Source organism: Macrobrachium nipponense, chromosome 6, assembly GCF_015104395.2.
Source record: "Macrobrachium nipponense isolate FS-2020 chromosome 6, ASM1510439v2, whole genome shotgun sequence".
In the NCBI taxonomy this organism is placed as follows: domain Eukaryota; kingdom Metazoa; phylum Arthropoda; class Malacostraca; order Decapoda; family Palaemonidae; genus Macrobrachium; species Macrobrachium nipponense.
In genome coordinates, this window is record NC_061108.1 from 100,494,899 (window position 1) to 100,521,815 (window position 26,917).

At 35.8% G+C, this 26,917-nt stretch overlaps 2 protein-coding genes across 6 annotated transcripts in view; one reads left to right on the forward strand and one right to left on the reverse strand.

Annotated features, from left to right (window-relative positions):
* The window catches only part of LOC135216730 (cytochrome c oxidase assembly factor 6 homolog), a 47,475-nt gene extending 41,138 nt beyond the window's left edge, over window positions 1-6,337 (reverse strand). Inside the window, exon 1 of the mRNA XM_064252196.1 lies at window positions 6,182-6,337. The gene's annotated coding sequence lies outside the window, so the exon portion shown is untranslated. The remainder of the gene's footprint in view (window positions 1-6,181) is intronic.
* LOC135216729 (intraflagellar transport protein 70A-like) overlaps window positions 1-26,917 on the forward strand; it is a 351,887-nt gene that overhangs the window by 36,476 nt on the left and 288,494 nt on the right. For 2 of the 5 annotated variants that reach the window (XM_064252193.1, XM_064252190.1), the window contains exons 1-2: window positions 22,088-22,207; window positions 22,370-22,484. The exons of 2 other annotated variants lie outside the window; for them this stretch is intronic. In XM_064252193.1, coding sequence (XP_064108263.1) covers window positions 22,425-22,484 — 60 coding nt within the window. In that variant the 5' untranslated portion in view covers window positions 22,088-22,207; window positions 22,370-22,424. Of the gene's footprint in view, window positions 1-22,087; window positions 22,208-22,369; window positions 22,485-26,917 lie in introns of those variants that run through there. One more of the 5 variants, XM_064252191.1, reaches the window with a different exon arrangement.

A 26,917-nucleotide genomic window follows, 5' to 3' on the forward strand; every position in this document is an offset into this window, starting at 1 on the left:
CTGATGCAACTATTCCCCAAGAAGGGCCAGAGTTTCTTAGATCTACGGGGTTCTTCTCCACATTTCACTTATTAAATCTGACCAGCATCCTTGCGACAACGTATGGGCTCGATCTTGAGAAGATACCCGTAAGGTATACTTCCCTAGAAAACCTATTGCACCCCCGCTGAGCTATGTACATGGTAGATAGTTGTCTGCGACAAGATATAACCTGAATGGAACAGACTTGCTAAAAAAAAAAAAAAGCATTTCCTGCAGAGGGAAAACGCTTTCGTAATTTACGTATGGAATCGCGTCGTCTAAAGATAAAGCATAAATAAATATTTAGAAGCTATTCCAGCTGCTTGAAGTGTTTAGGTATCATTATTATGAAGGTTACAGAACATAAAGTATTGTAGTAATTTCTTTATAAAGTATTAACGACCACGCTCTTCATTCAATTCGCATCACTCTTCCCGTAAGTTTTCAGTTTGTCAGATGAAATATTTAGTGCAAATGTGACTTTACATCATGCATGAAATAACTCTGAATTTAGGTTAGAAATTTATACAAGTAATCGAAAAAATGCAAATCGTTATTGAACATACTAATGCTACTGTACGTTTCGCTCATCCGTTTTTTTTCATAATCGAAAGATTAGCGAAATCGTTCGTTTTATTAATTTACGTTTTAAAACTGCTTCGTCACTGATTACCATTTGAGAGAAAGTAAAAATTATTGTGGCAAAAAATACCATTGGAAAATATATTTTTTGTTATAAAGTTCAATAACTTTTTAAAGATCATTGCGTAATTTATCGATTATGTCTTACAGTGCTCGCTTACAGTCCATGAAAACAAGTACACATGAAAACATATATACAAATATTTAAATATATTATACACGCACACAATATAATATATATATATATATATATATATATATATATATATATATATATATATATATATATATACATACATCATATATAAGTCATATCACATTACCGTGATTCATATACATATATCGAGCTACAATGTCCTTTAATATCTAATTCGCTCTACCTCGGAATTAATATATTTTCATATATGCTTAACCGAAGGGGAATTTTTTTCTCGATAATAGATTTACCTGTACTTGGGCGCGAACGCAGGTACATTATAATCCAGGAACGTCAGTGGAAGCGGTGGTTGGGTGGTTATAGCTTCCACTGACGTTCCTGGATTTATAATGTACCTGCGTTCGCGCCCAAGTACAGGTAAATCTATTATCGAGAAAAAAAAATTCCCCTTCGGTTAAGCATATATGAAAATATATTAATTCCGAGTAGAGCGAATTAGATATTAAAGGACATTGTAGCTCGATATACATATATATATATATATATATATATATATATATATATATATATATATATATATATATTATATACACATATATACGTGGTGTATGTGCGTGCGCGCGTGTATAATATATATGGTAATATATATAGACACTGGAATGGTCTCTACACTCGTAGTCCAAATAAGATTAGTGGCAATTGTCATAGGATTTTTTCCATTTTCTAATTAGTATGTTCGGAAGACATTCAGGGAGAGTTTTCACAAAAGAAGCCCAATTATTCCATCTATTTTTCCCCCTTTACATGGCCCTACTCGTTTGCCACTTTTTTGCGATGCATATTAAATTAGTATGGATTCAGTATGCATTGCCAAAAAGTAACAAGTGATTATGACCATGTAAAGGGAAATAAAAAAGGAATAACTGGGCTTCTTTTGAGAAAACTCTCCCTGAATGTCTTCCGAAATTACTAATTAGAAATTTGAAAATATCCTTATGACAATTGCCACTAATCTTATTTGGACCACGAGTATAGATACCAATCCAGTGTCTATGGGCTTGGGCATTTAAAAGCAGTTCTATCATTGTTTTGATGAAAAGGGCACACTATTTAAGCCCGTGAATCATAAAAGATTCTGGACTGAATAAAAACAGAATTTTTTTTTCAATCAATGTTAGCGGTAGTTATAAATTTGCGTTTCGGAAACACACATACACACACAGATATATATATATATATATATATATATATATATATATATATATATATATATGAATGTCTATATATAATATATAATATATATATATTGTATATATATTTATATATATATATATATATAAACCTTAACATCCAAGTGCAAGAAATATGAAATATGAAGAAATTATGATGTTTGGTAGTGGGAAACGAACCTGGGTTACCATAATCACGACAAGGTCACGTTGCCGACCTGGTCAGTGGACTCGTCGTAATTATTGTAAACTGGCTTCGTTTCCCGCTACCGGACATCGTGATTTCTCCAAATTTCTTGCACTTGGATCTTAAAGCTTTGTCGTAACAAGGACATCCACAAAAATGGGCGAAGAATTTGAGAAGTTAAGAGGCCATTGTGGCTATTACAATTACATATGCATCTACTAAAAATGACCAGTAGATTCTACACACACACACACACACATACACACACACACACATACACACACACACATATATATATATGTAAATATATATATATATATATATATATATATATATATATATATTATCTTAAGGGTTTAAGGGGTATAGCTATTTATAAAATGTATGGTCTGAGCAATGTTCTCATAGAAGGAAAATAATTAACAAGTTTATGCCCTTCAATTCCGTTGAAATATTTTAGCAGCTAATGTGCTTTCGGTGTCATTGATAGTGGCTATTGTAAAGCCAATCCATGGAACTAAACCAGTTTTTAAGCTGACGTTTTATGTGTGCCCTTAAAGAGCAACCAGGTTCAAATTCTGGAGGAGGACACGCAGATGGGCAGAATCCATAAAAAAAACTCGTTCATGTCTTAAAAACAAAGTTTTTCTTTTTCTTTCCGGGATATCGACCGCCTCCTGCCTACACAACAGGGCCATCAGTAGCACATCGAACCTCTCTGTCTCACATTAATTCTGTACTATTTAGTCAAGACTTTAAGATACCATATGTGTATGCGTATAATAATAGGCATTTATGTGTGTAGTTATATAGGTATTTGCACTTTTTGCATTTTATAATAAATAAACTACATTGTTATCATTAAAAAAATTCTCGTAATCTGCTGCAAAATCAGGCTAGCACTACTACATTTAAACACGGCTTTTTTTAGGCCACAAGTACCAAATAATGGATTGATAAAGAATATTAAATTGCAGTTAATAATTGAGTTGAATGTTATCCTTTCATACTGGTAGAGTTTCACGTTGATACAACTTGAAGAGAGTCGAAGAATAACATTAAAGTTAGAAAATAGAAAACCTTTACCCTGGCGACTGTAGTTGGCGTGAAATCCTTGCTATGCGTTTGAAAACGACAATGTTGCTCTGATCATTTATAAACTGGGACCAGCAAACAGTGCCGCCCATGTGTTAGCAAAAGATACAACAAGCACCAATTTATTATTCAAACGAATACTTTGACGGCCTTTGAAAAAAATTCACAACTGCGCTTGAGAACATTCATCTGTCCTGGTCTCTGATAACATCGGTTAAAAGAAGGAGAAGAATGGCCGTTTTCAGCAACGTAGCTGTTTTGTTCGCTATTTCAAGACGGGCTTTGCTATCGTTTCACAGTCATTCCGTCCGAAGTTCACCTTTAACATTATTTGAATATCTTTGTTCAGTTTTAAGTAGGATGATATAGACAACAGAGCTGCGGGAAGGATAAGGTTATCGGTCTCTATTTTTTTATGTTCCACCAGATTTTGTCACCTGTTATATTTTTTTATGTTCCACCAGATTTTGTCATCTGTTATTTTTTTTATTTTATGTTCCACCAATTTTGTCACTGTTCTCTTTTTTATGTTCCACCAGATTTTGTCATCTGTTATTTTTTTATGTTCCACCAGATTTTGTCACCTGTTATCTTTTTTTATGTTCCACCAGATTTTGTCATCTGTTATTTTTTTATGTTCCACCAGATTTTGTCACCTGTTCCATTTTTCATATTCTACCAGGTTTTGTCATCTGTTCTATTTTTTTCATATTCCACCAAGTTTTGTCATCTATTTTTTTATATATTCCTCCAGACTTTGTCATCTGTTCTATTTTAATTATATTCCACCAGATTTTGTTATCTGTTCTTTTTTTTATTCCACCAGGTTTTGTCATCTGTTCTGTATTGTATATATTATATATATATATATATATATATATATATATATATATATACTACCACCAGATTTTGTCATCTGTTCTATATTTTTGTGTTCCACCAGGTTTTTTCGTCTATATTCCTTAATAGTAGACGTCACTCTCCTTCCAAGAGAATAAAGATTTTATTCAAATTCCAAATATTTTATATTAATTACTGACATAATTTAGATTTCACAGGATAAATGGAAACAGGAGATACTAAATTTTAGTCGACTTTCGAGACATTTTTTCTCCTATCTGTCGCAGGCTGTATATACATACCTACCTACACACAAAACACACACATACACATATATATATGTGTGTTTTGTGTGTGTTGTATTATATGTATTGTATATATTGGTGCTATGCGTATATGGGTGTGTGGGTTCATGCATTCTTTTATATGTACATAATGTACATGTTTATAAATATATATACATACATATTATATACATACGTGTATATGTATGTATTATATTTAGTGAATAACTTGATCACGAAGTATGTAAAACGTGATGCTATGTATAAATAAAGGTTTTTCCTCCGTGGCAAAACCTTAATCTATTATATATAGTATAATACAAACACACACACACACACACACACACACACACACACACACATATATATATATATATATATATATATATATATATATATATATATAATATGCGTGTGTGTGTATTATACTATATATAATAGATAAAGGTTTTGCCACGGAGGAAAAACCTTTATTTATACATAGCATCACGTTTTATATACTTCGTGATCAAGTTATTCACTAAATATAATACATACATATACACGTATGTATATAATATGTAAGTTTATATATTTATAAACATGTACATTATGTACATATAAAAGAATGCACACACACACACACACACACACACACACATATATATATATATATATATATATATATATATATATGTGTGTGTGTGTGTGTGTGTGTGTGTGTGTGTGTGTTGTGTGCAGATAGATATGAAGATATACAGTAGCAAAAGGGTTGATGTACTTGGAAGTTTGGATGAAGGTATCTTGAGATGTTAGGGTCATGCGAGGAGATTGGGTGACGATAACGTAGAGAGAACAGTGTATCATTAAGAAGTGCGAAGGGGAATAATTGGATACGTATCGTGAGAAAGATATTGAAAAGGAACAGCCAGTTCATCTGGGAAACTGGAAAGTGCTTACAAGTTAAAGGTGACTGACGCCGGATGTATGTAAGGGTTTGATGTGCTGCTCATGAGTCTTCTGTATAGGTGCGTATAATGTTCATAGTATTGTGGACGTTTTGCTACTTATGAAGTTAATCCACGCTTCACTATTTAAAGTTTGAATGGCACAGGGCCGTTTTTGTTATTTACTTCTGAAGCCCCCTTATGTTGCATAAATTATAATATATATATATATATATATATATATATATATATATATATATATATATATGTGTGTGTGTGTGTGTGTGTGTGTGTGTGTGTTTGTGTGTAAATGCATTAGTATATATATATATATATATATATATATATATATATATGTGCACAAATACACACACATTTCATTTATGCATGAAGAATACAAATGCCCCCTTCTTTGCTTGTGCTTTCATTCTCCGCTGACGAAGGAACCGAGGCAGTTCAGAAACGTTCAGACTTTTATACGGTTTTTAAATTAAACGAAACTCAATTAAATGGTAGTTTGCTTTCCCAGCTACCTGATGTAAATAGGAAATCTTTCCGCCAGCTTGGAAGAACCAAGAAGCGAATTATTAACTGACAAGTTTATATCAATTTTTAATATAACATATATATATATATATATATATATATATATATATATATGTGTGTGTGTGTGTGTGTGTGTGTGTGTGTGTGTAAATGTGTGTTTGAAAATTAGATCATTTGTGCAATAAAAGGAGACAACTTTTAGATGAATCTATGCAAACTCGGACGTACTGACAATTATGTAATGCATGACTTACCCTTCCGTATGTGCGTGTGTGTTTTTATTTTTATCTTGCAACTGCTCTTCTACTTCTTCTTCCACCCTTTTTCTCTTTGCCGCTTTCTCCTTCGCTCTCTCTAGGGATCCTCACTTTACAACCGACACAGTTAGACTGCCAGAATTTCAGCGGTCTCTCACCTCACGCCTTAGACCCCATACCTTTCTTCCCCTCCTCATTATCTCACTTCTCCCTCCCCCCGCCCCCCTTTTCACTAGGTTCCTCCTCAACTCCCTTAAGGGGCCCGTGTTGGTTATTGCTCCCTGCCACCTGGTCTTCCTGTCCTTACCTTCCCGTCAGCCCCTTTTCCTACTCTTCTCGCTCGCGCCCTGCTCTCAGCCAAGTTTCTTAGCGTCTTCCTCGATAACGTTATACTTCGTTAATTATGTGGTTCGAGTACTTTTGTTATTACCGGTGGCTGTGATGGTTTTAGTGTGTTTTACCAATAAAAGCTTAGTTTGCCTTCTCCTCGTTCTCCACCTGCAAGTATTGGGTGCCACTGAACCCCAAGGAAATCCCCAGGGACTATCAGTTATTCCTCTCTCTCTCTCTCTCTCTCTCTCTCTCTCTCTCTCTCTCTCTCTCTAACCTTGTCCAATCGTCGGTTCATTACACAACGAAGGATACTGCAGTATCATGCAACAACACCATCACAATATATTGTACGTTTGTCTTCTCATTTTCGATGACAGCATATTTCAACATTACTCACGCCCATGAACGGCAGTCTCTGGCTTCTCTGATCATCTTCAGACGAGCAATTATAAGAATAGTATCTCAGATAACAGTTGACAACCTGGGTTTTAGGTTGAAGGCTGTGCCCAAAACTGCTACAGTGATGAACAGAACTGATAGGAAGATAGACGCAGATTCACATGTTAGATGATGAATGGAACCCTTCAGTAAACGGAGTCAGATTATATCTTAAATTTTACTTGGTTGGAGTAATGGCGTTCTTAGTGAGTCATCAGTTTTTTTAATCAAATAACAAGTTTTAAAACCTTTTCATGCTAAGACATAATGAACTTAGTTATCATTTACACAGTTGTACGTGCACAGTGAAATTGATAAGGAAAAGACAGACCCAATAATTATGAATATTTCCAAATAAATAATGAATATGTCCCTTCCCCCTAGATAGATAGTTGATGATTTTGGTTGTCAAAATATCATCGTAAAGGAATGGAGATTACCTGCAGTTGATGCAGCCCAGACGCATGTTACTCTTTAGAACAGCCACAGCTCAGTTATTTTCCAGTTATTCAATTAATGCTATTTCGGAATGGAAAATAACGTAATCCATGAACTTTACTGGAAATACCTTCTGGGTCCCTGAATTCCAATTGTGTGGGAATTTTAATTTCGCAGGCGAAGTAGATAAGAGCGAAATGATTAGGACCAGGACAACTGGAGAATGTCTAGCTTCAAAAGCCACTACTAATAGGGTAGGTTTGTTTCTACTATCGGCTAACGTTTTACCATTGGTAGATATTCAGTAAATGCATTAGTTTCGAGAATGGTGAACTGAAAATAGATTTACCTTTGTTGACGCTGAATTATTTCTTGTTTTTCTTTTTTTTTTCTATTTTCATCAAGATTATCCTCACTCAATCTGCAAGTTCTATTTGCTCCACGACTGCTTTCAGAATATTGGTACTTTTGCAGTGACTAAACTCACCCATCTGGAGCTTCATCAGAATCAAATTTCATTTACTGGCTGCGTAGATCACTCAGTTTATATAACTGTCTCATAAGACTATCAACAAACACACCTTCCGATGCGACAGCAACTTTTTTTATTTTCTACTTTTTTGGTCTTAGTTCACGTGGAGCCTGTTTAATTAGTGTGAAATTAAATGAATGCGACAGAGGGCTCTGACGTCACTGGTCGCGGAAGGAAGTGGGAGCGTTTGCTACGTGACTGATGGAACCGGAAAAAAAATTAGGCGCTGATTTTGATTTCCTCTTCCTCGTGAACCAAGCAATATAAACTTCGTTTGTGAGGATGGCGCTTCCTATGTGCCACTTTGGAGTTTTTCATGTTATAACATGACATTAACATTCCATGTTTGCCTTAACGCTGTTAACTATCTAGCGGATATATTTATTCAGGAATAGTTACAAGCTTTCTAAGACAAACAGTCATCATCGTCTAAGGAGATGAACGATGAGGACTTAGTCCCAGAGAGCTTGTAGCTTTCCCTGGTATCTGCTAGATACCATTTAGTTTAAATAATTATATATATATATATATATATTATATATATATATATATATATATATATATATGTGTGTGTGTGTGTGTGTGTGTATACATATGTATATATATATATATATATATATATATATATATATATATATATATATAATATATAAAGGTTTTTGCCACGAAGGAAAAAATGAAAAGCGAGATACCCAAGAACTTTCTGTCTAGCACGACCCTTTACTCAGGCAGATCGAAAGTTCTTTGCTATCTCGCTTATAATTTTTTCCTTTGTGGCAAAAACCTTTATTTATACACAGCATCACGTTTTATATACTTCGTGATTAAGTTATTCACACACACACACACACATATATATATATATATATATATATATATATATATATATATATATATATATATATATATTTGGTACATCTCGGATTGTTTTCTCTAATTATCTAGGTCTCTTTGCAGGAAAAATTAACTGTTTGGAACGAATGTACGATTTAGCTTCTACATCTCGAGAGATCCATTAATTAGAGGTGAAAGTAAAAAAAACACTGAGGCCAAATGTTTGCAATTTATCAAAGACAAACACATCTTGGCAAACACTTACTCTACAGACAAAGAGGCCATAGTAAACAACTTAGACCGTTTGAGACCAAGCAAACTGCATATTGTAGTTTTTAAGCTACTAAGACGCATTCGGACAAGTTGTTTACTCGAAGGACAGGTCCGCTGAAATGAAAAGAAGAAACAGCTGTTCCATGTGAGCGCAAATTGTGCCTTCTCTGTCCTGTCAGTCTTTTCAAAGCACTGGAGAATAGATGTGTAGAAAGTTAAAAGATATATATAATGATATATGTGTATATATATACACACATACATACATACATACGTAATTCAACTATCAACAGTACAATTTTTCATTTTGAAGATTTATACAGCAGAGGCCCAATTATATATATATATATATATATATATATATATATATATATATATATATATATATATATGTGTGTGTGTGTGTGTGTGGTGTGTGTGTGTGTGTGTGTGTGTATGCGTGTATGCACACACACAGGTAAGCAAAAATGGCCAGGGGAAAATGACAGAGTGACTGTCTGTATCTTCGCTGCCAGATAGGTGGGAGTGTTGGGAAGGGACAAGACTTGTTATTTTCGCGACTCTGGTAAAGATAAATGAAGAGCGAATCTGGAGTTTGTTGATTTTAAAACTAGTTGACTGACAGACGACAAAAGGACCCCTGCAGAAATTTTCTTACCCGACGTTTCAAGATGATGGCTCTAAGGCATTGTGCTTGAATGTCTGTGGTTTTGAAAAGGGAAAAGACGATCGTTTTTTCTCATGTATAAATGTATGATATGATTTTCAAGAAAAGGATGTGTCGGTGGGGAATGTGATTGGACGTCTACTTGTTATAAAAGGAAGAGAGGCGGTAGAATCTCTCTCTCTCTTCTCTCTCTCTCTCCTCTTTCGTTTACAAACGTAGCTGGTGCTTTCAGCTGACAGTAACTTGGCTCTGTCGTTTGGAGCGAAAGTAGTTATAAGGTATTTTAGATACAGTTTTTCCGATCAAAATTAACGAGTTCATTGGGTGGTTGAGAAACATTACGCTTCGAAGAAAAGTAGTTAACATTGTGATACAGGACCAGCTTCTTTTGATGTAAAGTAATGACTCATTTTGACATTATAGTTACAGCCCGTTTAGGGTGCAGTTAGTCTGCTATTCTGATCTTTCAGAAGCTGTTTATCTCTTCCTGGGAGACAGGGGGCGGCGGGACTTGATGCCTGTGAGTGCAAAATGAAGGACGCGTCATAGGATGACCGGGACAGTTACGGAAGACAGCAGATTTCTTTTTACTCTTCGTTAATGAAAATATGAGAAGCAATATGTATAAACGACGGAAGAGTACATTACTAAATGCAAGCGCAAATAACAAAGGCAATTAACGAGTATAAGGTTACACATGCACTTTACTAGTTAATTTATTTTTTGAGCGAAGAAGATGGCGCGCGCGCACACACACACACATTCCACAGTAGCTGAGAAAATCTCATTTGGTGTGGTCAGTAATTAGACGGGTTACCATCAGTGAACACTAAGCTATAGGTAGATAAGATGCCTTAAGAATCGGGCTTGAAGAGTAATAGGCCACAAGGTTCCAGCAGGCAAACAATAAATGTATCGAGCATTTCCTATGTTCTCAGAGGGCTGTGAACATGGCAGAAGAAGATCCGCTTCTCGGCCATCATTCATCGCTTTCTTCTTTCTCCATATCATTATTCCTCCTTCTCCTCCTCCACCTTTACGCTTCAAATCACTACCCACCCTTTTTCGTTAATTTACCATTGGTCCAGTTAGTTTTGAAACATGTATGAATGATGAGAGCTTGCGAATGATCAACTGATTCATTAGTCAAATTCAGTCTGAACTGCGTTGTCATTTATTCATGATTTTAATGTTGGTATAAATCGATGTAGTATTGATTTCAAAAGTACCTTCAACACCATTATTGCAGTTATTACTTCTTGTTCGTTATACGTATTTAGAAATCCTTCTCTCTTCGCAATTCCTCCTTCCGCAGTTGACTGATCAACTTGTAAGTGATAAATTGATCCCCATTACATACTGGTGTTTTTGCCTCCTCCGCCTATCTTTAATGGCCAAGTTAAACTTTTACTAAACAGATATTTGTGACATGGGTTCATACGTAACCATACAGTCTTCGAGCAATTTACCATAAAGATTTACGTAAACAAGACTATCAGAGCGAATTCAAGAGCTTCGTTTAGTTTCAGTAGTTATCATCTAATAAGACTTGGATTGATAAGAATAATCTCAACTGCTAATTATTATAGAAAACCATATTTTCCCACAAAAATACTCGAAGTTCAAACGTTTGCGGTAAAATCAAATGCGAATAAACTGTTATCTGTGCTTCCGTCATTTCCCATCGCTTGCGATTTATAAATGGTCTCCTTATCTCCTCTATACTTCGAGTGAATTTTCCCCAGACCTGACCTTGAGCGATGCGTTTGAGAAGAGAACGAACTCATTTGAGTCTAGAGAGATCTATAAAGGTGACGGTAACATACATTCATAACTTTCAAAAAGATGCCTCAGTCGATTTAAACCGCTCGGAATAACCAACCAGTCGTATTCTCGAGTCGCCTCACGTGAACATTTTGATTGGTCGCAGGGACCCAGGACGTTTGTGTCTGCATTTTAAGCTTGCATTGAAAGCAAAGACTCCGGGTAAATACCTAATCATGACTCGCGCCGACGTAAACTCCTTCCTTGATGAGCTTTGAATATTGCCCGGATTGCGTTTCTCGCGCAAAACCTGGTCCCTTGAGCTAGTGGAAACCAAGTCATTACGAGAGCCCCGTTTCTAATTGGCTTCCGGCTCTGTGGGCGGGTATTTTGGCGGCAGGTTTCTGGGATCCCGTCGAGGGGATGTCAGCGAAGATGAGTTGGAGGTGTTGGGGATATTTTTGGCTTCTCTTTCCCCTCTCCCCATTAACGCATTTGGGTCCCAAATCTTGTATCATACATGAACACATATATCTACCTCATATGTAATCATACGCACCTGCGCGTGTGTACACTTACATGCATTTGTGGCACAAGAACAAATCTGTTCTTATTTTCTAACAGTTGTTATACTTTTCGTTATTTACTGTAGGTATCCTTTCATAAAAATACTGTAATGAAGAAGAATTAATATTCATGATTGTCTTTACAGAATTTTTTTCAGTGCACGTGGCATGGAGACTTCCTTCTGGTTACTATCACCCGCCTAAGCCTCTCTCACCTGAATTGCTTTTCGCTTTCACGACGTTGATATATAAGCAGCTATAGGAAGTGGGGTTGAAGACTCCATCCGCTGCCCCCCCCCCCCCTCTCTCTCTCTCTCTCTCTCTCTCTCTCTCTCTCTCTCTCTCACTTCCCTATCGCGATACGTCATCCTATGCAAACAATTGTAACAATGTTTGCACCCAAACACAAACAATAGACTATGCACAATCACTTTTTGTGGCATTATGAGAGAAGTCACTCAGCGTTGTGTCTCTTTCCAGTCAGACAGGAAGGATGTTCTCTATGAGACGCGGAGCGAGGCAAAAGTAGCATGTATCTTTCCTTGGGATTTTGATACGTGAAGCCTTTTAGAGCTTCAGCGGTTCCCATGTCGATGAACAGTTTATCCACAATATAATATGAGGTTAATTCAAGCTAGGAGGAGGCCAGCTTATGATACCAGTAAGGATATACTTATGAGGGCTCCCTGTCTCTATCTATATCATATTCTATAGTCTATACATTAGTGGCATCGATAATGCCGTGTCTCTAACACTGTGAAAATCGCAATAGAAGTTTGTACAATTATTTCAAGCGTGAGATATCTTTCTTTTTTTTCAAAAATACGTAGGCGTATATGGAAGCATGTACGTTCACATAGTCATTTCCATATGGTTCGAAATCAAAAGGCAGTTACTGAAGAACCTCCGAGGATGAATGGCTGTGGTTGCTGGGAAGGATTACTCTGAAACAGTCAAACTGATATTACTCACATCACCATCAAACTTCAGATCACTCTGTCATTATCATTCTTGCAGTTGCTAAACGTTTAAGTCAATTGCTTGTCGCTTGATGTATGAAAATCTTAGGCAGCGGTTAATAGTCCATACTATGATTACTTCAAGGTTAACTTGCAATCATCCACTTAATTTCACTTTGTAAGTATGTGTGTGCCCGTAACATACCCGGATTTTCGTCTACACCTCATATTAGACTAACATGTTTCTTTAAAAGGAGACATTGTTTGATGATTTTACCATTAGATTACACAATGAAGGCACACACACACACACACACACACACACACACATATATATATATATATATATATATATATATATATATATATATATATATATATATATATATATATATATATATATATATATATATATATATATATATATATATATATATATATATATATATATATTTCTTACATCTGCAAAGACCACTATCCATCTATTTTCATGACGGAATTAACTCGGACAAAGATCAAATAAGTAAAAATGACATTGGAGAAACGAGATAAACTTTCTCAGCTGACAAGCAATTAAGGCATTAAAGTAAATTTGAAACTTTTGATAAGCTCATTTGAAATCACGGAAGCGTCAGGATCGACTGGCGTCAGACGTAAACAAAGTCGAGATTGCTTGAGAGAGTTGGTGGCGCTCCCTTCATACGTAAGGTTCAGACACAAACATGTTTTTCCTCTTCTCCTTCATCTTCCTTCGTCTTGTGTGTGTATGTGTGTGTACTGAAAAAAAAAGCTTCTGGTGATTTTACTCTTGATAACAGATATAAAAGTCAGTTTAAGAATGTTTCATTGCTAAACTTAAACAACTATCCGATGGTTACATTTGTTCTATTTCCTTATCTCATTTGAAAACTTTTTCGCTTTCATAGCCTTTAGAATAGAAAAGCTGGCACTGCAACCGATTACAGCTCCAACGCTCCAATAGACTGATATGCATAAATTCAGTTCCGCTCTTATGGTGTCAATCATTTGGCGTTTCGGTTTTGATATGAACACGAGATGCTTTTCCCATTTCTGTCCCTCTCTTTCTTGTTCATTACAATCCACAATCAAGTACTCGCAACTTCTTTCGTTCCTTCATCTCGACAATGTATACACCAACGATTGGTTGGTTAGTCAGATTATTAATCCGGTCTTATATCTATTTTCTTTAGGACGTAAGAAAAGTTAAAATTGTTATGAATCTCGGTTACAGAAGTTTGATCCCGGGGCTGAAAAGCGTTTTGCGATCATTTCCGTTGATCATTCGATATTAAGTTATCTTTAGTAGTTGGAAACTGGTTTGGTATTACTTTGAAACCGAATACTTGTACACGTCGAAATTTTTAAGGATTGTGCGCCAGAGAGAGAGAGAGAGAGATTTGTGTAAGCTTGTATGTCTACTGAAATGTTATCCTGAGAGAGAGAGAGAGAATGTTGTCTTGTGTATGTTTGTATGTCTACTGGAATGTTATCCTGAGAGAGAGAGAGAGAGAGAGAGAGAGAGAGAGAGAGAGAGAGAGAGAGAGAGAGAGAGAATGTTGTCTTGTGTATGTTTGTATGTCTACTGGAATGTTATCCTGAGAGAGAGAGAGAGTGAGATAGAGAGAGAGTAGAGAGATAGAATGTTGTTGTGTATGTTTGTATGTCCTACTGGAATGTTTATCCTGAGAGGATGAGTGGAGATAGAGAGAGAGAGAGAGAGAGAGAGAGAGAGAATGTCTTGTGTATGTTTGTATGTCTGCTGGAATGTTATCCTCCACTAACAACAGGGGCAATTAAATGATTACCTAATAAAATACACAAATTCTAATTATACAAATGAAAAGAAAAACGTGATAGCCAAAAGCAAGATACCTTACTTTGAAGCTGTCGTGTAGTTAAACACAAGGGAAAAGTGATATGTATTGGTTTTTGTGTTCTTACAGCTATTGTGTATTCTGTTGAGCTGCGAATATGAGTAACTTAAAGACCGGAAGTTGAGAATTAAACTAAGATCTCATACTAAATTTATTATTGGGGGGAAAATGACTTTAAAATGGAATCATTAGCGCGTAAGGACTCAACTTAAATAAAAATTTTCATTCTGTTTTCGTCAACTTTTCCATTCATAATACTGACAGGTGACAAGGACAAAAAGTTAAGGCAGTGATGTAATGCAATAAAGCTTGTTTTCTTGTGAGAAAAGGAAAGAAATTCAACCTTATGGAGAGGTGCTTTCGACGCCTCGCTCAAGTTGAGCGCCCTCGTGGAGTGAACCTTGCCAAGGAAAATGTGAAGTTGAAGCAAAATCCGCTCTCCGCTAATGACTAGTTCAGTTTGTTGACAACTTCCCCCATTTTTTTCCCTCTCGTCATTCTCAGAATCGAACGTTACACACTGGCAGTATGTCTGCGTAGATTCATTTATAAAAGATGAAGTTTCAAGAATAAAAGTTACGCAAGAGGTTTGGCTCACTCGCTGCATCCTGGTGCATTGGTTGAATGCATTATTTATAATCATTCCTGGTTTGGTGAGTATGTAATAAACATGTGCAAGCACACACGCACACACACATACAATATATATATATATATATATATATATACACCACACCACACACACACACACACACATACTATATATATATATATATATATATATATATATATATATATATCTATATATATATATATAATATATTATATGATATATATATATATAGTGCACTTACACATTTATTACATGCTTACAAGACTATAAACGTTCATAAATAATGGATTTAACCATCGTACCACTAAGTGTGTGTTTGGAAAAGCAATAATGACCTATTAACCTCTTGGCCTGCCACACTCTTTTGGATATGTTAATTGCTACAAACCTGGAATTAAGAAGTAAATGAAAAAACCCAACCTTTCATCGCGGGATTTGAACCCATGTACGGCCTGCTCAGATAAAGTTAGCCTGCCCTAAACCTTTCTATCGCAAAGAAAAATATGACTTCATACATATTCTTCTTTGAGTCAGAATGAATTAGGATAACCTTATCCCAACCAGTTGTATTTGGGTCTGAAGCCCAGTATAGGAGGCAGGGTTTTTTCGTCATTCCCTATCTGGATTCAAGATTTGTAGTATAAAGAAAAGTAGAAGTTAAGAGTTCATTGTATCTATTATACATAACCTCCTGGTGAAGTGAAGAGCAGACATTCTCTCTCTCTCTCCTCTCTCTCTCTATCTCTCTCTCTCTCTCTCTCTCCTCTTCTATATATATATATATATTATATTATTAATATATATATATAATATATCATATATATATATATTATATAATAAAAGAAGGTCATAAAGACGCCAAAATGTTGAAAGTTAATGGTATATTTTAGAGACAGCTGTGTCTCTTCAGGCAGACAATGAATGAGAATAGTTACAGAAAAGGTATATTTATACCAAGAGATTCAGAGGTCAGTCGTTACGTCACACCAGTTGACAGTTTCTCTTTAATTTTCTTAATCACTGGTTGGAGGAAGATTTTATCTGTAATATCCGAGTCCCAAGCTCCTTTCGAGAGATTCTTCGTGTTTCCTTGTTTAATCAAAGCTGATTCTACCATCTCTTCACAGATGGTTAAAACAACCTAAACGTTCAGTTAGGTATGGCTAATCGAGCTCAGCTATTTTCAACAACATAATTAACCATAATCACAGAATAAACTGAAGTTTGTCACATAATTTGTAGCAGTTATTGTTGGTTAAAAAAAGCTAGATGGTAGAATCAGCTTTAATTTAACAAAGAAACACGATGAACCTGTCATAAGGAGCTTTAGACTCAGATATCATAGATAAAATCTTCCTCCGACCACTGATTAAGAAGATTAAAATTGTTAACTGGAGTGTCGTAAAGGCTGACCTCTGGATCTCTTGGTATAGATACTGCTTGTCTGCAATTCTTATCATTCATTACCTGCCTGAAGAGAGAGATACACTTGTCCTCTGAAATAAAGAATTAACTTTCCACATTTTGGTGTTTTTACGGGCTCCTTTTATTAAATGGAATTATGTTTTAACACGAAATATTTCACAGTCCTCCATATATATATATATATATATATATATATATATATATATATATATATATATATGTATATATATTATATATATATATATGTGTGTGTGTGTGTGTCTGAAAGTATGTATGCATGTATGTATGTATGTATAGTTATATGGACATACACCAACATATATATATATATATATATATATATATATATATATATATTATATATATATATATATATATATAATGAAACACCTGAGCCGGTACCAAAAGTAACAGTAACAGAAGTAAAGAAAGCACTAACAGGCATGAAAAGAAACAAAGCAGCAGGAGAATAGATGAGTCTTATGTTGGAACACTTGAAGATATCTACACTGGTAGTACCTAAAACTACATAAAGACAGCGAGAAATTTCAGATTGAGAAAGGAGTTAGACGGGGAGACCCCATCTCTCCTAAATTATTCACAGCGTGCCTAGAAGAAGTTTTTAGAATTTAGAATTGGAAAATGTAGGGATTAACATAAATGGGGAATACCTTAACAACTTAAGATTTGCAGATGACCTAGTTCTACTCAGTGAATCAGGGGAGAAATGTAGGACTGAAAATGATTATGAGTAAAACCAAGATAATGCTCAACGAAAATGCAGACAACAAATAAGGGTTATGGACGAACCTCTAGAGGTTGTTAATGAATATACGTATTAAGGACAGACAGTAAGTGTTTCCCCAGGAATGAGACCAAAATTAAAAAAAGGATGGAGAGCTTTTGGTAAACAAAATGAGATTATGGAAAGTAAATGCCACTTTCTCTAAAAAGAAAGGTGTATAATCAGATGGTCCTACCCATAGATATAGAGGGGAGAGATTGGTCAGACAAGCGACGATCGCGTGAACGGAAGGGGCCTTTGTTATGCAATCGTTGTCAGAGATGACATCGGTATCAACTGCGGGGACCAGCGGTAAAAAAACCACTTCTGACCCCCAATGCTGGGTCATCATGTGTGTCAATTACAGGAACAAGTTCACAAAAGAACAGGGGATCACATTTCACAAATAAGAGACCTATTTTCATTCATGAGAATCTTTATGACTGTTGAAATAACCTCAAGTAAACGTGTGTTAGATCGCAGTCAACTTCACTCCTGCTTTTATATCTAATAAAATACGTAATGACTGTTGTAATAAGCTTGTTATTAAAGCAGGGGTGTTATTTATCCGTGGTACGTGCCTACAGCTCGTAAAATATTATTCCAAATGACGAATTGTATCAAATAAAAGTTGTTCATTGTGCTGAAATCTACCTGAAAAGTCACTGGCATGTAGGGTTACCATCAGTCCATACAGCCATGGTTATGCCTGACTATTTTTCCTAATACTTGTACTACAACAATGTACATAGACTTGTGTCATGAGGTCTGCTGCAGTTTTAAGTGTTAATGAAATGTTATGGTAGTGTTATTTACATGTTATCAATAAGTTCTCAAACCTGGTATGGAGAGGATTCTGCTGAATTTGATCTGTCAGAACACTTAAAGGTAGTATACTCTTCAATTTTGTCATTATCATTTTTGCTTAAATGGAAACTTCAAATTTATACTACGTTATAGCTTGAAAAATCGGTCTCAGACTGGAAACCCTAATTGTGACCTTGCCTAAGATGAGCTTGTTTCACTTCTCATCCCAACCAACAGTACACACTAGTGAATATCGGCTGATAGGTATCAGGCTATTGAACCTAGGCTATTATTAATATTATATATTATATGCCTATGGCTGAAGCTTACATGGGATGGCAGCGTTAGAGATGACAATTATTTTACTATAATTGTGTCCGTTTGACCCATGAATAAAGAACGATAATTAGTTCTGCCTCTACTAGAGTAATAGGACTCTAAATTTATGTTGGAAAGAAATGCTCATAATGTCGACAAATTGGTCAGCTATATTGTTCATGTGTATGCAAACTACAGCAGACAGAATTAAAATGTTTATTTCTGCATGTAGTACACATTGTCCTTAGTAAATGCTGCAAAGATAAATTACAATTCATTTAAGACTGCTGAGAAAATAACCATAATGTATTAACCATATCTACACAACTTTATGGTTTAACCGTAGAAGAAATATACTAGCAAAATTAAATATTTTTATTTCTGCATATAGCACATATTGTATATAGTATGTTTACATGAGAACTCTCCTCTCTATATCTATGGTCCTACCAGTATTAACTTATGCATCAGAAACTTGGAGCCTTACTAAAGCCTTTGAACATAAGCTAGTTACAACTCAAAGAGCTATAGAAAGAATAATGATGGGAATAACAGTAAGAGGCAGAGAAAGAGCAACATGGATACGAGAGCAAACTAAAGTAGAGGATATTCTAACAATAGGTAAGAAAAAGAAATGGGCGTGGGCAGGACGTATAATGAGAATGCCAAATAATTGATGGACAAAAAGAATAATGGAATGGGTCCCTAGAGATTGCAAACGAAGCAGGGGAAGGAAGAGAAGACGATGGATTGACGAGCTGAGAAATTTGCGGGTACAGAATGGCACAGGAAGACCGCAAACAGACGTAAGTGGAAGGATATGTCTGAGGCCTTTGTCCTGCAGTGGACTAAAAACGGCTGATGATGATGATGATGACTATGATATATATATATATATATATATATTATTAAAATATATATAATATATAATATATATATAGAGATATATATTTAGATATATATATATAATATATATATCAGGATATATATAGATATATATTATAGATAGATATATATATATATATATATATATATATATATATATATATATATATATATATATATATATATATAGTTAGGTGTGTATAAGTATATACTAGTGCCGTAGTCAAATTCACAACATCCACAGCTAAGAACAAGTGCGAGTCAGTCCAAAATGTCCAAGTATTAACTCACACCCGTGGAGTCCAATTCCCGGCATTCCTAGTCCATGCAGCTCAGTTTCAAGTCCAGACAGTCCAAGCCAGAGTCCAAAACCGAGTTCAGTTCCAGTGTGTGCCTGAGACTGACCTCAGGATTCAGTATCTGAAAGTGTTTGAGTCAAATTTGCATTTCCAATGTTCAGATTTCTTCTGCAGTCAGTTAACCAATCAATCATTCAATCAGTAAAGCAACCAATCAAATGGGATTTAATACACAGAAACTTAACATAAATAAATCAAACATGTATTAATTTGTCATAGGAAACAGAGCAAGCTTTGTACATACTATGATGTACATTAATAAATAAAAAAAAAGTAGCAACTCGCGGGAATTCTGTGTTCAGAGTAATGTATGTTATAGTAGATTCACATCAACCGTGCATTCCACCTCTCCTGAGGGATACGTCTTTCAGGAGAGGTGGAACATACATCCTATCTATGTGAACTCTCTCCAGACTCTGAGAGTTTCCAGCCCTGTGACTGGCTTATCAACAGCCAATTAGGAGCGTCGTAAGGGACTGGCCTAGACGTCAAATGCACGGTTGATGTGAATCTACTATAGTAACATATCCCTTGCAGACCATATCCTCAAAACAGATATGGTCAAGGCTGTTTAGCTTATGCTTCACATGAAGACAAGCAGAAGAAGACAAACTAACAAATGAAAAAACTTTAACAGGTATTTCCTGCCAGGTAAAATTCTGGTCCCTTTTCCTTACACTTAATACTGTATTGAAATTACAGCTGGACTCGAAGTAAGTCACCGAGATCAAACGGGACTAGGCCGTGTCAAGTTATTGTTTCTAGGCCAAAGCCGAGACAAAAGACGGGAGAACTCGGCCTCGAGGCGTCTAGACTGATATATATATATATATATATATATATATATATATATATATATCATACATACATATATATATATATATATATATATATAATATATATATTACTTCAATCAAATTAATTCTTTAATATCAAGTTTACCATTCACTGACTCTTCAGCTGAAAAGCTTGTTATACGTTGTCTTGCCTATTACTGTAACCTAAATCTGGCCAGACATCATGAACTAAGCAGTGACTTTCACCGTTATTCAAAAGATAGATAATTTATGCAAAATTATTCATCTGGATTCCGATTGTGAATACTTGGGCCTGCCTTTGAGAGGATGATGTGCCAACTGTATGCAAACAATCTCCCCCCTCCCCCCAGAAAAAAAACTCGCCCAAATAAAAATCTGCATATATTAATGGCACTTGTGTTATAAATGCAAGTAATAAAAAATATCGATTTGCAGGTGTAACGTTTCCTGAGAGTTGTCAATTTGGTCTCTGGAGCACAAACATACTTCGTCACATGCTTTTCTTCCCAAAATTTTTCTAAGCACTCCAAACCTAATTAAATTGGCGCAACATCAATTTTGAAGGAAGCTCAATTATATTTACATCTCTCGTGCTTGTGCTGAGGGCGTTAAAATCTCAAGGTGAGGGCACTCATGGGAACAGAGGCCGGATTTTAATAACTAACTATTATTTGAGGCGGCATGCTTTATCAACCCCTCCATGTTTCCTTTATTGTTGATAATTAATCGTGGAAACAAAAAAAATCCACGGTTTTCTTTTCATAACGAATTCTTTGTTGACTTTTCTGAAAAGGAATTAATTTAGTTTTCATAATTTGTTTTCCTAGATTGTTTTAATGCATCATCTACATCGTACAAACAAAGTTTTAAGCATATCCTTATTGATGATGTAATTTTAGGCAGAACTGTAAGTATCTGAATATTTTCATACAAAATTTAAGCTTGTGTTACCAAATTATTTCAAGGCATATGGTGGTTCCTTTTCTCATTTAAGCTAAAAGAACGGTTACCTGAGACTCACAGTGTGCTCATCATACCTAGAATCTGCATTTTGTAGATTAAATTACATGCGGCCGTTCCCATGAATATGCTTATTCCTCTCTGAGACTATGGAAGTATACAAACATCTTTTATTATCTTTTACTGCGCGATTTTCTAGATTGGACAAACTAAAGGAGCAAAATTAAGTTTTGATACGCAAGAAGACCGTATCCTAGCAACGAGTTTTGTTTACATACCGTGTATCTGCAAACTTTTGTGTTCAAAAGAAATAAGGGTTGAAAACTTTTTTGGAATTATTTTCTGCACATACTAGGTATTATATAGAAAAACAAGTGTATGATATTTACGTAACCTTATTGTATTTTATTAAGCTTTAAAACTAGATACACAATTTCTCTTCAATATCATTTCCAGTTTTACGTGTACTATGCCTGTCATTAACAAGTCATTCGATTCGATAATTGACATTCCACAGGTTGATAAAACGAAGACTGCCTGCCTGGATAAGTGCTCGTTAACCAACCGGAAGTATGATGCTACAAAACATCCAGATACGAGATGGAGAATATACAAAAACTATATATACTTTGGTAACTATTATGGGTTATGATAATGCTGTTATAAGATAGCTAGGTAATGTCTAAAAGCAAGTTAAATTGATACTAGCCTATATACTTTTGTTATTCAACCAGGCCACAAGTACTAATCACCGCCAAGCCATAGGCCTGTGACACTAATTTCTAGCCTACAGTATGAAACTCGTATTTTTCTCTCTTCTTACCTTGTGTTATAGCTAGGTAGGTATGTACTTTTTACTGTACGGTAGTTTAGCCTGGTTGTTGGAGCACATTTTTCTTTAAATGTTAGTAGGTTACCTAGCCTACTCTAAATATCTAATCTCAAGCCATTGCAATGCAGTACTAGTATGGGGTACTGCATAAGCTAGCCTAAGCAGCCAGAAACATGCAAGGTTCAGGGGATGTGTGTAGGGTAAATGACCGAGCGGCAGCATAGCAGGCACCTCCCTCGGAATGCAGCCACCTTCATGAAAAAGTAGGTACTTGAATTTCCTGCCATGAGCATCAGTTAAGAGTTGTGACCCATCCTGGGACTTCTATGCTCCTCTTGAAGTAAGTGTTTTCTCCTAAATTACGATATAGGGTAAAAATCCGCATGGTACAGGGGTGGACCATGTACGATCAATGTGTACAACCCCAAGAAAAGTACATTATAGCGCGTCCTGACACCGGAGTAGAGGTCTTTAGCTCCGTTTCTCACCAACAACAAGTCGCGTCTGATGCTTATCTCCGACGTCAGGACGCGTTATAATGTACTTTTTTTGGGGTTGTACACATTGATTGTACATGGGCCACCCCTGTACCATGCGGTTTTTTACCCTACTACCTAATGGCATATTTCAAGCGCTTTTTTGGAAAGTGGTCATGTTCTGAGAGAGGTGGCTGCTATGTTGCCACACGGTCATTTACCCATGGTCTATCATTAGCTAGCAGTAGCAGTCACATTCCTAGTAGCATAAATTATAGGTTAAAGCATGAAACTGCAGCATGGGCAATTTCAGGATATTTCTCAACTTACTTTAACCTAGGGTACTGCATGACTGCCCCTACTTCCCCCATGGACCTCTTTAGTCAACCTGACTTATTGTCATGTATAAATATCTTTAATGATGATATTCTTATGACTCGTGTATTTACTACACTGCATATGTATACAGTTTGTTAATTGTCCTGACTTTAACATTCGGAGGCTACCATACATTTTAGGACAATTAACTCAGCCTAGGCCTATGAGGTACCTTTATATTAGCCTATGGCTAGTCTGAGTTAATTGTCCTAAAATGTATGGTAGCCTCCGAATGTTAAAGTCAGGACAATTAACAAATCAATACTGTATACATATGCAGTGTAGTAAATACATGAGTCATGAGAATATCATCATTAAAGATATTTATATATGACATATGCTGGCAGCAGTGGGATTTACTCTAGAACTGACATTTTTATAAACATATGGAAGAGTAAGTCACATCTTAGCCTACAGTTGATGGTACAATTGCAACAACATGCAAGCTCAACATGGTGCAACTTACGTAACAGTACCATTACAATTCTTGGCAATTGGCAGTTATATCAAAGTAAAAGTATAAAGAAAACTTCCAAATGTTATGGCAACATATACATTATAAACTAAGACAAGTGCATACCTTTTACAAGGGAGAAATACGTCATTTCAAATTAATATAAGGGGAGATACATTCGTTTCCCCTCAGCGTTGCCGTACATGTCTCGAACAGAGCAATTTGAGCTTATGCAACTGCGCACTTGGTTACAGTTACATTACTTACGTACGTACACTCAATCATAGACAATCTCACCTTCGAGTGGCTAACTTAACATCTTGATAAGATTTCGGTTTTTCAGTCCACCAATTTCCATGAGTACTGTGATAAATGCTAAATGAATGATGATCATCATTACATCACTTTACCCCTACGGAAATTGGTTTTCATTTATCAAGGGCAACCAATCCCTTAATTATGATATTAGAGTAGACCATAAACCTGACAACAACAATACAGGTCCTGCACACAGTAAATACTTTCTCTCTCTCAACCAGAGACATAACTGCTTGTCTCTCAACCAGATATAAGCTGGACTTGTAATCATTAAGGTCTGCTAACAGACGTACAGAGCAAGTTGTGGGACGCCACCCTTAAGGCGCGTTTCTACCTAACCATCCTAATAACTTTACCAAGTTAAACACTTATGTAAGAGTGATCTTAAATTCGGTTAAGATCTAGTCACACCTCATTAGGGGTATAATCACTTATGATTATTTTTCTCACAAACAATTGTTTACACTAACATTCAGGTTCATTCACACAATAACCCAGCTTCACTATTTACACACAATTTATCTAACACAGTCAATAACCCCTTCGTTCCAATAGGTAACCTGAATAACCCTATTGATAATCATTCTAAGGGATTTGTATTGAAACCTAAGGATATTTTGATGTTGAAATTGTCAGAAGTACAAGGTGTTGGAACTGATAATAGACTAGCTAGATTTTTTAGTCAAGTAGAATTCTGTGTTTTTGCAGATACTGATAGAATCCAAGTAGCACTTACCAGAGTGGAACAAGAAATTGTAACTCTATTAAGTGCTGAAATGGTGAAAAGGGGAAAACTAGAATTCAGAATGATTTAGTTCCTTCTAGTATTAATGTTACTAATATCAAGTCAGGCAATACTAGAGAAGAAAAGCTTAAGTATTTGCTTTCTCAGCAAGATAATTCCCATCTCACTACTGATCAACAAGCAGAATTAAGTGACATGTTGGTTGCTAATAATTCAGTGTTCATCCTTGAAGAAAAAGAATTGGGAAAGTTTAAAGATGTACAAGCTCATATTGTTGTAAGTGATCCACAGCCAATTAGGTCTCCCATATATCGATACCCTGAAAAAGCCAAAACCCTTATTGCCACCATGTTAGAAGATATGGAGGAGAGAGGAATAATATTATTAGCACCTCTGGTTTGTACTCTTTCATTCACTACATCAGGAGTGATATCTATTTCCTCCATTTTTACTAACCACTGTTCTTGTCCTATAAAGGGTTTCATTTTGTCAGCAGCACGTTCAATTATGGTTTGGTCAAACATGTTTCTTAACTCATATTTAGCACCATCCCTAAACACTGGTTACTACATATGGACCGCACCATCTGGGGTTTAGTTTCTTAGAGAAATATCCAATGTGTTTTAAGTGACCATCTTGTCTCTGCATCAAAACAGCACCTACATGATCTAAACTATCATCAGTGAATAATTCAAAGGGTTAGGTCATCTGAGCCTTTACTAGCACTGAAAGATGCATATGAGAAAGTGGATGAAAACTCTCTTGTGTGGGTTAAAAATGAAAATGTGATTCCTAGCACTAGTAAGAAACTAAACCCCAGATGGTGCGGTCCATATGTAGTTACCAAAGTGTTTAGGGATGGTGCTAAGTATGAGTTAAGAAACATGTTTGACCAAACTATAATTGAACATGCTGCTGACAAAGTGAAACCCTTTATAGGACAAGAACAGTCGTTAGTAAAAATGCTGGAAATGGATGATATCACTCCTGATGTAGTGAATGAAAGAGTACAAACCAGAGGTGCTAATAAATGGCAACATATACATTATAAACTACGATAAGTGCATACCTTTTACAAGGGAGAAATACGTCATTTCGAATGAATATAAGGGGAGATACATTCATTTCCCCTCAGTGTTGCCGTACTCGTCTCGAACAGAGCAATTTGAGCTTATGCAACTGCGCACTTGGTTACAGTTACGTACTTACTTACGTACACTCAATCATAGACAATCCCAACTTCGAGTGGCTAACTTAACATCTTGATAAGATGAAAACCAATTCAGTTTTCCGGTCCACCAATTTCCATGAGTACTTTCATAAATGCTAAATGAATGTTTTGTACATGAACTTCCCTGCCAGATATATACTTAGCTATAGTCTCCGACGTTCCGACAGAATTTCAAATCTCGCGGCACACGCGACAGGTAGGTCAGGTGGTCTACCTTACCCGCCGCTGGGTGGCGGGCGTATGAACCAATCTATCTCTCCAGCCAGATTTTTTTCTGTCGCTGAAGCGATAACAACTGTTGTCGTTTCATTCCGATATATTCTTCATTTCTCGCTTGCCTGGAGATTGATTTGGACATTTTGGTGACGTATTCGCTCTATGTTGGCTTGGCATACGCTGATTGTGGACCGTTATTGACTTTGCGCTGGATTTTCCTGTAGAATGTCTGATTTTGATTCTGTTTCCAAAACTCCGGTTTTGTTTAGAGTATGTTTGACCGATGGATGTAAGGTGAGGTTACCGAAAGCTGCGGTTGACCCTCACACTTTCTGTGTTAAATGTAGGGGGAATGAATGTTCGTTTAGTAACCCGTGTCAAGAGTGTGAGGTTTTGAACGAAGATGAATATAAGG